Here is a 13446-nt window from a genome sequence, read left to right on the forward strand (position 1 = left end):
ATGCCATGTTCTTCCCTTAAAAAAAATAATATAAAAAAAGTTTTGTGAAGTCACCATATCATTTTGTCAAACAACACTTGCAGAAGAACACATTAGATTTGTCAGTGCGTTGATCACATCTTGAGATCAAAGTGCTGCTGAGATTCAAGATAATTTGGTGATGGACACCGGGTCAGAAGTACATCAAGGGTTCTGTCGACATAAAGAGGGCTCTTTAAGGATTAAGTCATTGCCCTTAGTGAATGGGGCTGTTATCTTGTCAGCCTATTCTTACTTGGGGGTTGGTTTTAGTCTGTGCAGTGTTTGACCATATATAGGCTATATTCTTCCCTTTGTGTTTTGTGCTGCTGTTGGGAAGGTTTCTTCATGTGTTAATAAAAAAGCGTCATAGAAACTTAGAAAATAGGTGCAGGAGCAGACCATTCGGCCCTTCGAGCCTGCATCGCCATTCAATATGGTCATAGCTGATCATGCAACCTCAATACCCAACCCCTGCCTTCTCTCCATACCCCCTGATCCCTTTAGCCATAAGGGCCACATCAAACTCCCTTTTGAATATGTCCAACGAACTGAACTCAAAAACTTTCTGTGGTAGAGAATTCCACAGGTTCACAACTCGCTGGGTGAAAAAGTTTCTCCTCATCTCGGTCCTATATGGCTTACCACTTATCTTTAGACTGTGACCCCTGGTTCTGGACTTTCCCAACATCGGGAACATTCTATCTGCATCTAATCTGTCCAGTCCCATTAGAATTTTATAAGTTTCTATGAGATCCCCTCTCATTCTTCTAAATTCCAGTGAGTATAAGCCTAGCCGATCCAGTCTTTCCTCATATGTCAGTCCTGCCATCCCGGGAATCAGTCTGCAGAACCTTCGCTGCACTCCCTCAAGCACGTCCTTCCTCAGATTAGGAGGCCAAAACGGCGTACACTACTCAAGGTGTGGTCTCACCAAGGCCCTGTACAACTGCAGTAAGAACTCCCTGCTCCTATACTCAAATCTCTGCGCTATGAAGGCCAGCATGCCATTTGCTTTCTTTACTGCCTGCTGTACCTGCCTACCTACCTTCAATGATTGATGTACCATGACACCCAGGTCTCGTTGCACCTCCCCTTTTACTAATCTGTCACCATTCAAATAATCTGCCTTCCTGTTTTTGCCACCAAAGTGGATAACTTCACATTTATCTACATTATACTACATCTACTATGCATTTGCCCATTCACCTAACCTGTCCAAGTCCCCCTGCAGCCTCTTGGCATCCTCCTCGCAGCTAGCACTACCACCCAGCTTAGTGTAATCTGCAAACTTGGAGATATTACCTTCAATTCCTTCGTCTAAATCATTAATGTATATTATAAATAGCTGGGGTCCCAGCATTGAACCCTGTGACATCCCACTATTCACTGCCTGCCATTCTGAAAAGGACCCGTTTATTCCCACTCTTTGCTTCCTGTCTGCCAACCAGTTCTTTATCCAAGTCAATACATTACTCCCAATACCATGTGCCTTAATTTTGCATACTAATCTCTTGTGTGGGACCTTGTCAAAAGCCTTTTGAAAGTCCAAATACACCACATCCACTGGTTCTCCCTTATCCACTCTACTAGTTACATCTTCAAAAACTTCCAGAAGATTTGTCAAGCATGATTTCCTTTCATAAATCCATGCAGACTTGGACCGATCATGTCACTGCTTTCCAGATGCCCTGCTATTACATCTTTAATAATTGATTCCAGCATTTTCCCCACCACCAATGTCAAGCCAACCGGTCTATAATTCCTCGTTTTCTCTCCCTCCTTTTTTAAAAAGGGGGGTTACATTAGTTACCCTCCAATCCATAGGAACTGATCCAGAATCCATGGAATGTTGGAAAATGACCACCAATGCATCTACTATTTCTAGGGCCACTTCCTTAAGTACTCTGGGATGCAGACTATCAGGCCTGGGGATTTATTGGCCTTCAGTCCCTTCAATTTCTCTAACACCATTTCCTGACTGAGGAGGATTTCCCTCAGTTCCCCCTCCTCGCTAGACCCTCGGTCCCCTAGTATTTTCGGAAGGTTATTCGTGTCTTCCTTAGTGAAGACAGAACCAAAATATTTGTTCGATTTGTCTGCCATTTCCTTGTTCCCCATTATGAATTCACCTGATTCTGACTGCAAGTGACCTACATTAGTCTTCACTAATCTTTTTGTCTTCACATATCTATAGAAGATTTTGCAGTCAGTTTTTATGTTCCCTGCAAGCTTACTCTCATACTCTATTTTCCCCCTCCTAATTAAACCCTTAGACCTCCTCTGCTGAATTCTAAATTTCTCCAGACCTCAGGTTTGCTGCTTTTTCTGGCCAATTTATATGCCTCTTCCTTGGATTTAACACTTTCACTACTTTCCCTTCTTAGCCACAGTTGAGCCACCTTCCCTTTTTTATTCTTATGCCACACAGTGATGTACAATTGTTGAAGTTCATGCATGTGATCTTTAAATGTCTTTCATTGCCTATCCATCGTCAACCCTTTAAGTATCATTCTCCAATCTATCCTAGCCAATTCACATCTAATACCGTCGAAGTTTCCTTTCTTTAAGTTCAGGACCCTAGTCTCTGAATTAATTGTGTCAGTCTCCATCTTAATAAAGAATTCTACCATATTATGGTCACTCTTCCCCAGATTGCTAATTAATTCTCTCTCATTACACAAGACCCAGTCTAGGATGACCTGCTCTCTAGTTGGTTCCTCAACATATTGGTCTAGAAAACCATCCTTTATACACTTCAGAAAATTTTCCTCCACAGTATTGCTACCAGTTTGGTTAGCCCAATCAATATGTAGATTGAAGATATCACCCATGATAACTGCTGTATCCTTATTGCACGCATTCCTAATTTCCTGTTTGATGCCATCCCCAACCTCCCTACTACTGTTTGGTGGTCTGTACACAACTCCCACTAACGTTTTCTGCCCTTTGGTATTTCTCAGCTCTACCCCTATAGATTCCACATCATCCACGCTGATGACCTTCCTTGCTATTGCGTTAATCTCCTTTTTAACCAGTAACGAACGATACCCCACCTCCTTTTCCTTCCTGTCTGTCCTTCCTGAATATTGAATACCCCTGGATATTGAGTTCCCAGCCTTGGTTACTCTGGAGCCATGTCTCCGTAATCCCAATTACATCATACCCGTTAACAGCTATCTGCGCAGTCAATTCATCCATCTTATTACGAATGCTGCTCGCATTGAGACTCAGAGCCTTCAGGCTTGTTTTTTTAACAACTCTTTGTCCTTTTTGAATTATGTTGTAATGTGGCCCTTTTTGATTTTTGCCCTTGACTTCTCTGCCCTCCACTCTTGCTTTTCTCCTCCCTACCTTTTGCTTCTGCCCCTTTTTTACTGCCGTTTGTCTCCCTGCATAGATTCCCATCCCCCTGCCATTTTAGTTTAAACCCTCCCTAACAGCAGTAGCAAACACTCCGCCTAGGATATCGGTTCCAGTACTGCCCAGGTGCAGACCATCTGGTTTGTACTGGTCCCACCTCCCCCAGAACCGGTTCCAATGTCCCAGGAATTTGAATCCCTTCCCCTTGCACCATTCCTCAAGTAATGATCTGGATTTAGGAATTCAAGGAACAATATTTAAATTTACTAATAACACCACATTGTCATGAGAATGATGAAAGTTTGCAGGAAGACTAAGATAGGTTAGCAAAATAGGTAGATAGGTGTCAGATATAGTTCAATGTAGAACAATATTACATATTACAGAATAGGGAATTAAATACAGATAAAGTGGTAGTAGAGTAGCAAAAGACCTTGGTGTGCAGGTACACAGGTTATTTAAGGTGCAGTGCAAGATTGGTTAGCATTTTGCATGTAGTTCCTATTCTAAGAACATAGAAATAGTAGGCCATTCAGCCCCTTGAACCTGTTAGAAACAACCTCTCTACGGCTATCTCTGGTCACTTTAAATAGTCCAGTTCGGGTATATGGTGGATATATTGGGCCCAAGTTTCCACACGAAAAAAAACGGGCGCCCCTCCGAGCTGGGCGCCCGTTTTTCGCGCCTAAAACGGCGCCTAAAAAAACTGCGCTATTCTCAAGCGCCCTGCAGCTCCTTGTCTGCCTGGCGCGGCGCCCAGGGGGGCGGAGCCTACACTCGCGCCAATTTTGTAAGTGGGAGGGGGTGGGTACTATTTAAATTATTTTTTTTCCTGCCGGCAACGCTGCGCGTGCGCGTTGGAGCGTTCGCGCACGCGCAGTGTGAAGGAAACATTGGCACTCGCCCATTTTTGTAGTTCTTTGTAGCTGTTTAATTTTTGAACATTTTTTAATAAAAGCACATTGCCATCAGCACATCAGCACTGAGGCTTCTTGCAACCTTCTCACTGTCTCCTTCTCCCCCCCACCCCGGGAACAGACGGCTGTTTTCTCCCCCCCCCCCCTTCCTGCTCAGCAGCAACGAACGGCTGTCTCTTCCTCCCACCCCCCTCCCGCTCAGCAGCAACGAACGGCTTTCTCCCGCCCTCCCGCACAGCGGCAACGAACGGCTTTCTCCCGCCCTCCCGCACAGCGGCAACGAACGGCTGTCTCCTCCTCCTCCCCCCTCTCCCGCTCAGCGGCAACGAACGGCTGTCTCCTCCTCCTCCCCCCTCTCCCGCTCAGCGGCAACGAACGGCTGCAGAATTCTCCCTGGCTGAAGCACTTTCACACAGGTAGGAAGATGGTTTATTTAATCTTTTCTTTGCTTATAAATGTTTATTCAGGTTGGATTTATTTGTATAATATTTGTAGAAGTATAAATAAGGATTTATTGTAGAATTTAATGAGTTCCCTTCCCCCCCCCCCCACCCCCCACCACCTCGTTCTGGACGCCTAATTTGTAACCTGCGCCTGAATTTTTAATGTGTAGAACAGGTTTTTTCAGTTCTACAAAAATCTTCACTTGCTCCATTCTAACTTAGTTTGGAGTACGTTTTCACTGTGGAAACTTTCAAATCAGGCGTCAGTGGCCGGACACGCCCCCTTTTGAAGAAAAAATTCTGTTCCAAAGTAGAACTGTTCTACCTGACTAGAACTGCAGAAAAAAAAATGTGGAGAATTGCGATTTTTAAGATAGTCCGTTCTCCACCAGTTGCTCCTAAAAATCAGACGCAAATCATGTGGAAACTTGGGCCCATTGTGTTTAATCAGAGTTTAAGACCAAATATATCACATTAGTTATACAGTAAAAACATACGACTGTAACAATAGTTGAAATCGATCCGATTGGACAGACGGTTGACACATGTGAGCAATTCTGTTCTTCCGATCGTCTAGGGCTTCCCTCTCTCCTTCTCTCTCTCCTTCTCTCTCTCTCTCTCTCTCTCTCTCTCTCTCTCTCTCTCTCTCTCTCTCTCTCTCTCTCTCTCTCTCTCTCTCATCTGTGAGTATAAGCTTCCGGGAGTTCGCTTTGAACCTATTTTTAGGGATGGGCCTGAACCGGAATATTGACCAGGTCTTTTGACCTATAAAGGTTCCCCTAAAAACTTGCTATCCAATACGGTATCATGTTCTTTCTCTCGATTCTTGTTTCAAGAACCCACCCTAAAGATGTCATGCGATTTTGGTCACATGTTATCGTTTACACAACCTCGAAGATCCTTTCTCTGTGGAATTTCTTTCATTTCTCTCTCTCCCTATTTTCTCAGGTACAATCAATACCAAGCCTAGTCCTCTATCCTTTGAACTTATGAAGCCAAACCAGAGCTTTCTCACCTTAACCGATCATTCATTTCTTTAAGACGTTAACTCCTACAAACTTCCTTCCATTCTAAGTCTTTCCATACAAATTGTCTGAAAGATACATAAACAAACTGAAGCTTTAACTTGAAAACTGTAGATAATTAGCATTTCTAAGTATTCCCTATCGCTCTAAGGAGATACCTTGTCTCCAGTTCAAAACAACTTTTTAAAACACAGCATCTGTATCAGTTTTATACATTTTTAGGCATCTTTAATTTCTAATAAATCTGTTCCACCATTCAATCAGATCATGGTTGATCTGCACCTCAACTCCATTTACCCGCTGTTGCTCCATATCACTTGATACCCTTACCTTACAAAAAACTATCTCTCTCACTCTTGGGAAAGAAAGTTCCAGGTTTCCAGTACCCTCTTTTTAAAAAAATTGCTTCCTGATTTCCTGAATGGCTCAGCTCTAATTTTAAGATTATGTCCCCTTCCGTAAGAAGAAATAGTTTCACTGTATCTACTCTTATCGAATCCTTTTGTTATTTTAAACGCCTAGATTAGATCACCCCTCAATCATCTTGTTCCAGGGAATACAAGCGAAGTTTATGCAACCTGTCGTCATAATTTAACCCTTTAAGTCCCAGTATTCTATTGGTCCATTCTGGTGAATCTGCACTGCACCCCCTCCAAGGCCAATATATCCTTCCTGAGGTGCGGTGCCCGGAACTGAACGCAGTACTCCAGATGGGATCTGACTAAGGCTCTGTATAACTGAAGCATCACTTCGTCCGTTTGTATTCCAACCCCCTTGAGCTAAAGGCCAACATTCCATTAACGTTTTTAAATAAATTGTTGTACCTGTCCACTAGCTTGTAGTGACTTGTGGACATGGATACCTATATTTCTTTGCTCCTCCACAGTTTCTAGTTTCTCACCATTTAGGAAATATTCCAATTTGTCTTGTGTCCAAAGTGGATGTCCACACACTTCTCCACATTGAACTCCATTTGCCACAGTTTTGCCAACTCACTTAATCTATCTGTGTTGCTTTGTAAAGTCCGGCTTCCATCTGCACTGCTTACTCTGCCTCCCAACATAGTGTCCTCTGCTAACGTTGCTATACAGTTCTCTATTCCTTCATTCAAGCCATTGATATACATGGTGAAAAGCTAAGGCCTCAGTACAGATCCCTGGGGAACATCAGTTGTGGCCTATTTTGTTCCAGCAAGAATCTGGTTAACATGTTATCATCACTCTTGTCTGCTTATTTACAAAGAATATACTGTATGATCATACTCTGTTAACAACCATCTTTAACGTAGTTAACAACAATTACAGGCTTGATATTTTTCTATGCTTATTATTTCCAAGATTTTTGTTTTCATATATTCATGGAGATTATATCACGTTCTAATTGCCAGAAATACACTTCCTTTGAAAATCCAATTGAAGAGAATATCAAAGAAACCCAAAAACCACAACAATGGAGTAAGAGATAGTTCAGAGAATGAACATTCAAAACCCACATTCCATAATAACAGGCCGATGAGTACTCGCCCTGCCTCCAGCATCTCTGAACCAAACCGCAACGAGACTCGCTACGCCATTAAACCAGTCTTTATTTTCCCCTCATAATTCTTTAACTGTCTATTGTTTAACATCTGGTATCAACAGAAATTATGAAGACCCATGAGCTAGATATATCTGTATAATATTCATAGCACTAGTCATAACTCACTTGCTGCATAAGAAAAGTCAAGGGTGAAAAACGGCCATTTAGCACATCAAAACCTAACTGTCCCATTAAAGCTTCCAGCTGCTTTGTTGCTTTAGAGTTGCTAGGTCAGTGCACTCCTGAATATAAAGCATTACTGCCTTCATTATGTATACATCTCTCAGTTAAAATAAAATGTGAGACAATGACCACTTATAACTGTATGGCCGACCTTCAGATCAACTCTAGATTGGTGCATATATTTTCTTGTAAATTTTTCCCTTTTGAACTCTTTGCCAATAACATTTTGAGCAGGGAACCTGGTTGCTGTTGATATTCTGTTTGAGTCAGTAAAGGGTAGGATAGATCTCCATGATCTTTTTTCACTGGCTGAGGTAAAGATCTCCCGTAACTTGAGAGAATTTGTCTGGCAGTCCCAGCTACAAATCGGTGAAGTGTCCTCCCACTGGATATGTCGTTTTTTTAATACTGAGAAAAAGTGTAGAGGCTGAAGCATAAGCATCACTAAATTTGAAAAGAATAGGAGATGAGATAAGATTAATCAAGAAGCCGTGGTTAGATGATACATTTGGGTTTTAAACATCTCAATTGTAATAGGAAGGGAATGAAAGATGTATGGAATTTGACAACTGAATTTGAATGTCAATTGAGGCCATGATTCAAATCCAAGCTATCTGAATGACATTCGGTTACCCCTACCACTGGAACGACCAGATGGCATACTTGCAAACCAACAGGAAGGGAGTGAATGCTCTGAAGCTTTATTTGAATGAATGTGTACATCCACATTTATCTTCTGAATTTTTGTGAATCTTATGCTAATGAAAAGGCAGTAACCATTGAGAGAAAATTACATGTTTTTCTCGTTACAAATTCCAGCCCTCGTTGGGTCAATATTATGGAATTCCCTACCTAGCGTCATTGTCAAAGCATCTTTAAAAGGATGCCAACAATTCCAGAAGAAAGCCCATCATCACTATCTCAGGGCAATTATCGATGGACAATATATATGACCTTGCAAGCGACATCCATAGCCCGAGAACAAATATTTTCTTAAAACTTGGAGTACTGGTTCAATACAATATGTGGCTTCCACTGTCCCAGAATACGCTCCTTTTCCTTAACCTCAGAAAAATGCCCGACTCTCTCTCTCTCTCTCCCCATTCATTATGGTTTCCCTCAGCAAGACTGGCTAATTAGGATAGAGGACTAGGCTTTCTCCCCCCCAGTCTCTCTCGCTTTCTCCCCCCCAGTCTCTCTCGCTTTCTCCCCCCCCAGTCTCTCTCGCTTTCTCCCCCCCCAGTCTCTCTCGCTTTCTCCCCCCCCAGTCTCTCTCGCTTTCTCCCCCCCCAGTCTCTCTCGCTTTCTCCCCCACCAGTCTCTCTCGCTTTCTCCCCCCCCAGTCTCTCTCGCTTTCTCCCCCCCCAGTCTCTCTCGCTTTCTCCCCCCCCAGTCTCTCTCGCTTTCTCCCCCCCAGTCTCTCTCGCTTTCTCCCCCCCAGTCTCTCTCGCTTTCTCCCCCCCAGTCTCTCTCGCTTTCTCCCCCCCAGTCTCTCTCGCTTTCTCCCCCCCAGTCTCTCTCGCTTTCTCCCCACCCCCACCAGTCTCTCTCGCTCTACCCCCCCCCCCACCAGTCTCTCTCGCTCTACCCCCCCCCCCACCAGTCTCTCTCGCTCTCTCCCCCTCCTCCCCCCACCCCCCCCCCCCCTCAGAAGGCCAAAAAAATATTCATGAAGATGATCACAATGATATTCTAGGCAAAAGTCCTGAAGATAATCCAAAATCTAAACACACGTGGCACAGCTCCGCACAATACAGGCCCCACTTCCGGTGTCGGATTCGAGGAGTCAGCGCATGCGTAGGCATCGGGGGCGGAGTCCAGGCCACACAGGCGCAGAAGAATGATCAAAAAATTAGCGCAAATAATTCCACTAACTTTTAATGTTGGAATCTTAAAAAAAAATTGCAGCTGGTTTTCCAACAGTGCAGCTGTGAAAATATGGTTGCTATTTCAAAAAGGGAGAATGTAAGTAGGAAAAAGAGCACCTGGACTCTGGTTGAGAATAGTTAACGTAAACTTTAGGAAAATGACAATGTTAAAGACATGTGCCTTGTGTTCATTAGCTGCTCACACACTACCATGCAGGATACCAATCAGCAATAGAAATAAGTAAAACCTCCTGGGGGTGTACTCGAATGACCTGTAAATATTAGGATTAGATTAATGTATCAGGAGAAAATGGCACTTTTAATGTTCCACTAGTATTTGGGCACTTTCAGTGTCAGACTTGGTACCAGAATTTATGGGGCTGTGGTACCATATTTATGCAAGTGTTTGAGGCATTGACCTGGGGAGCTGGCTGATTATATTACTTCCATTCTCTGTGGGCAGGCAAGAGGTTATTGGAATTCACGCTGAAATCAGATTTAAGCCGATAATTTGGTTGTGTGTGTGGAAAGGAATGACTTGGGGGGGTGCGGGGGAGGGTTGGGGGTGGAAGGGAGGGTTGGGGGGGCGGGGCAGATTGTGGAGAATGAGTTGTGGGAAATAAGACCACGTTAGGGTCTTGACTGTATGATAGTTGAGTGTTTTTTATTAATGCAGTTAGATGGTCTGATGATCAGTTTTGCTGCTTCTCCCATGACCAAGTACAGGTTAATTTCTGTTTGGAGTGGTTTATTTTGAGTAATAAAACAGATATCAAATGCAAAATAAGTGTCGATATATTTGTACTAAAACCTGAATTGCAATCACAATCCCGTGGGCACATTCAGAACCTTGGATATTTTGCCGGGTTTTTGTCAGTTGCCACATTTGCCGTGTGATCTTGGTATGTGAAATATTCTGATCAGGTACAGTATGCCAAAGCATTCTTATAACTGCCATCCTAACTTTCAAAACTTAATAAACTTGTAGATTAATAAAATGATCTGGTATGTTAGCTTCTGTCAATTAGAGTGATCTCTTTGTTAATTTGATATTGTCGTGGTAAAAGAACTGGCTTCATAGCTCTGTGATTTACAGGTTCCAGCTGGTGATTGTGAGATGTGTCCATTCTTATCTGGTTCATTGGGTGGGAGGAGGGCATTCCAAGAATTGGCAGTCCTTTTGTAATAGTTCAACATGACCCCTTCAGGTTGGCTCTTGATGCTACACAACTACTCTTGCAGATCAAGTAGAAAAGCGGAAAAGGCGAACCCTGCAAGTAACTATATATTTTTTTGTTGTGTGTTTAGGTTTTGGCAGCGTGTTTGTCATTGGTTGTCTTTGAAACTCTCATGAATGTACCTACAAGTTTCTGGTGAGTAAACACTTCATTACCTAAGTACATTTGAGACCGTGATATCAGTTAACGTGCATATAAAGAATGAACTATAGCTGGCACAACACTGATGATTTAAAACCTTTCTCTTTCACAGACTAAATTGAAACACAACCCATCATGTATTTGAATCACATTTTATATCACTCATGCACTCATGCAATAATATATTGCTACTCAGAGCAGGCTCAGTGTACTGTAGATATATATCAAACAAATCTTGTGACCCCAATGGTGCTGATGTATTTGTAGGAATTAAGAGTGTTAGACTGGGGCATCATTGCTCTATATCTTTAAAATCTCACAACTGTATGCACACCCTATTACCTTTTTTCTGTGATAAGTTTGTTCGTCCATAGGCACTTGAAACTGCAAACTTGTGACAGTGTACTTACACCCTCCTGCACCACCACTTCTAGGGGAGGTGTAAAGGTCACATCGACAGCTCCCATTATAAATGTGGAAGATAAATTATAAAGGAAATATAAAAATAAGGACAGAATTTTTTACTTTAAAATAGGAACAGAATTACATTTATGGTGCAATTATCCCCAATCTCTATCCCCATTTCACATGACGATTCACATGAAGGCCTTGGAGAGAGTGCAGAGTCGATTTACCAGAATGGTACCAGGGATGAGGGACTTCAGTTATGTCTTTGGAGCAGAGAAGGTTAAGGGGAGATTTAATGGAGGTGTTCAAAATTACGAGGGGCTTTGATAGATTAGATGGGGATAAACTGTTTCCACTGGCAAGAGGGTTGGTAACCAGAGGACACAGATTTAAGATAATTGGCAAAAAATCCAGAGGGGAGATGAGGAGAAATTTCTTTATGCAGCGAGTTATGATCTTGCATGCATTCCCTGAAAGAGTGGTGGAAGCAGATTCAGTGGTAATTTTCAAAAGGGAATTGGATAAATACCTAAAAAGGAAAGTGTGGACAATCCATGGTGGCCGTTAGTTCACAGAAACACCCAACACCTCCCCCCGCCCCCCCCCCCACCCACTGAACAAATAATCTTTCCTCTGCCACAGAGCAATGATTTCTCCAGTCCCACCTCACTGAGCACCTTCTCCCTGACGGCCACTTGCCCATCAAATAAAATCTCTTCGTTTTTTCCTCCCCCCCCAAAACCCCTCGCTCCATTTCCTGGATTGTGCTCCCTTTTTGATTGCCAGATTATCCTGATTCATTTTTTCCTTCCCCAGAGGTAGAGAAGGTAGAAGGAAGAGAAGAGAGAGGGAGGGTAGGTAATGAGTATAGAGCAAGGAAATGGAGAGGGGAGCAGAAATTGGGGAGATGGGGGAAAAGGGCATAGGAAAGATAGGTGTAGCGAGAGGAGTGTGATGGGGAAGAGCGAGACTGGGGGGGTTGTGAGAAGGGGACTGGGGCGAGGGGCATACATTAAGCTCTGTTTTACTCCCATATCCTCTCCCCTTCTGCACCCACCCCTGTATCCTCTCTGCCTTCTACGTATCCTCTTCTACTTCCCCCATCACCTCCTCTCCTCTCTTCCCCATCCTCTCCTCTCCTCTTTTCCCATCCTCTCCTCTCCCCATCCATATCTCTCTTCTTCCCCCTCCCCCACGTATCCTCTCCTCTCCTCCTATTTCCTCATCCTCCTATTTCCCAGTCCTCTCCTCTCTCCTCTTTTTCCCATCCTCCCTCTCTCCCTCTCTCTTTTCCCCATTCTCTCCTCTCCCCTTTCCCCATTCTCTCCTCTCCCCATCCGTACCTCTCCTCTTTCCCCCTCCCCCACATATCCTCTCCCTTTCCCCATCCTCTCCTCTTTCCTCATCCTCTCCTCTTTCTTCTTATCATCGCAACTTCTCCACCCACGCCCCCCACCCCACCCCCCCGCCCCATGTCCTCTGCAAATGGGGTTTGTAAGTTGATGTGAAATACCATAATCACTTGAGCTCCCACAACGATAAACCATTTGTCTTGTAGAACATACTCAGATAAACATACGCATAGTAAACTGTCAGTAATAATGAAGATGGACTGAGATTTAAAGCTCCTTGAGGCTAAAAGCAAATAGTGTTGTAAATCGTACGCAACCAAACTCCTAAAATAGGACATTGTGGTGCAAATTGAATTGAACAACTTCTAATCAACTCTCACCTTGATCAGGTCACATCATGCACTTGTTAAGGCATTTTTACAGCATAGGAGACATTGATCATAACCCCATGGCAACCACAATATCAATCTTGCAGCAATCTGGTCCATAATGTGATTGTATGGACTATGGCTGCATTCCATACATGACGCCCATGAAAATTTAGGAGTACAAACCTGCTGTCAATTTAAGGCTGCTTGTTTCAGTAAATGTGGTGATGTGGTCCTGCCTGTTTGCTCTCGAAGGATAAACGGATCTTTTTCAGGTTGGCATGCTATAACTAGTGGGGTGCTGCAAGGATCAGTACTGGGGCCTCAGCTATTTACAATCTATTTTAATGACCTAGATGAAGGGACCGAATGTGATGTATCCATGTTTGCTGACAATACAAAGTTAGGTGGGACAGTAAGCTGTGAGGAGAACACAAAGCATCTGCAAAGGGATATAGATAGACTAAGTGAGCAGATGGAGTATAATATAGGGAAATGTGAGGTTATTCACTTTTTGGTAGAAAGAATAGAAAAACAGAATATT

The 13446-nt window shown here is 43.3% G+C and overlaps 1 protein-coding gene across 5 annotated transcripts in view; it reads left to right on the plus strand.

The window, feature by feature from the left end:
* LOC139276483 (UDP-N-acetylglucosamine transporter TMEM241 homolog) overlaps positions 1-13446 on the plus strand; it is a 243578-nt gene that overhangs the window by 153761 nt on the left and 76371 nt on the right. For 4 of the 5 annotated variants that reach the window (XM_070894555.1, XM_070894586.1, XM_070894564.1 and 1 more), the window contains one exon: positions 10704-10768. In XM_070894555.1, coding sequence (XP_070750656.1) covers positions 10704-10768 — 65 coding nt within the window. Of the gene's footprint in view, positions 1-10703; positions 10769-10886; positions 10940-13446 lie in introns of those variants that run through there. The other variant, XM_070894575.1, reaches the window with a different exon arrangement.

The sequence above is a fragment of the Pristiophorus japonicus genome, chromosome 1 (genome assembly GCF_044704955.1).
Source record: "Pristiophorus japonicus isolate sPriJap1 chromosome 1, sPriJap1.hap1, whole genome shotgun sequence".
NCBI lineage: Eukaryota > Metazoa > Chordata > Chondrichthyes > Pristiophoridae > Pristiophorus > Pristiophorus japonicus.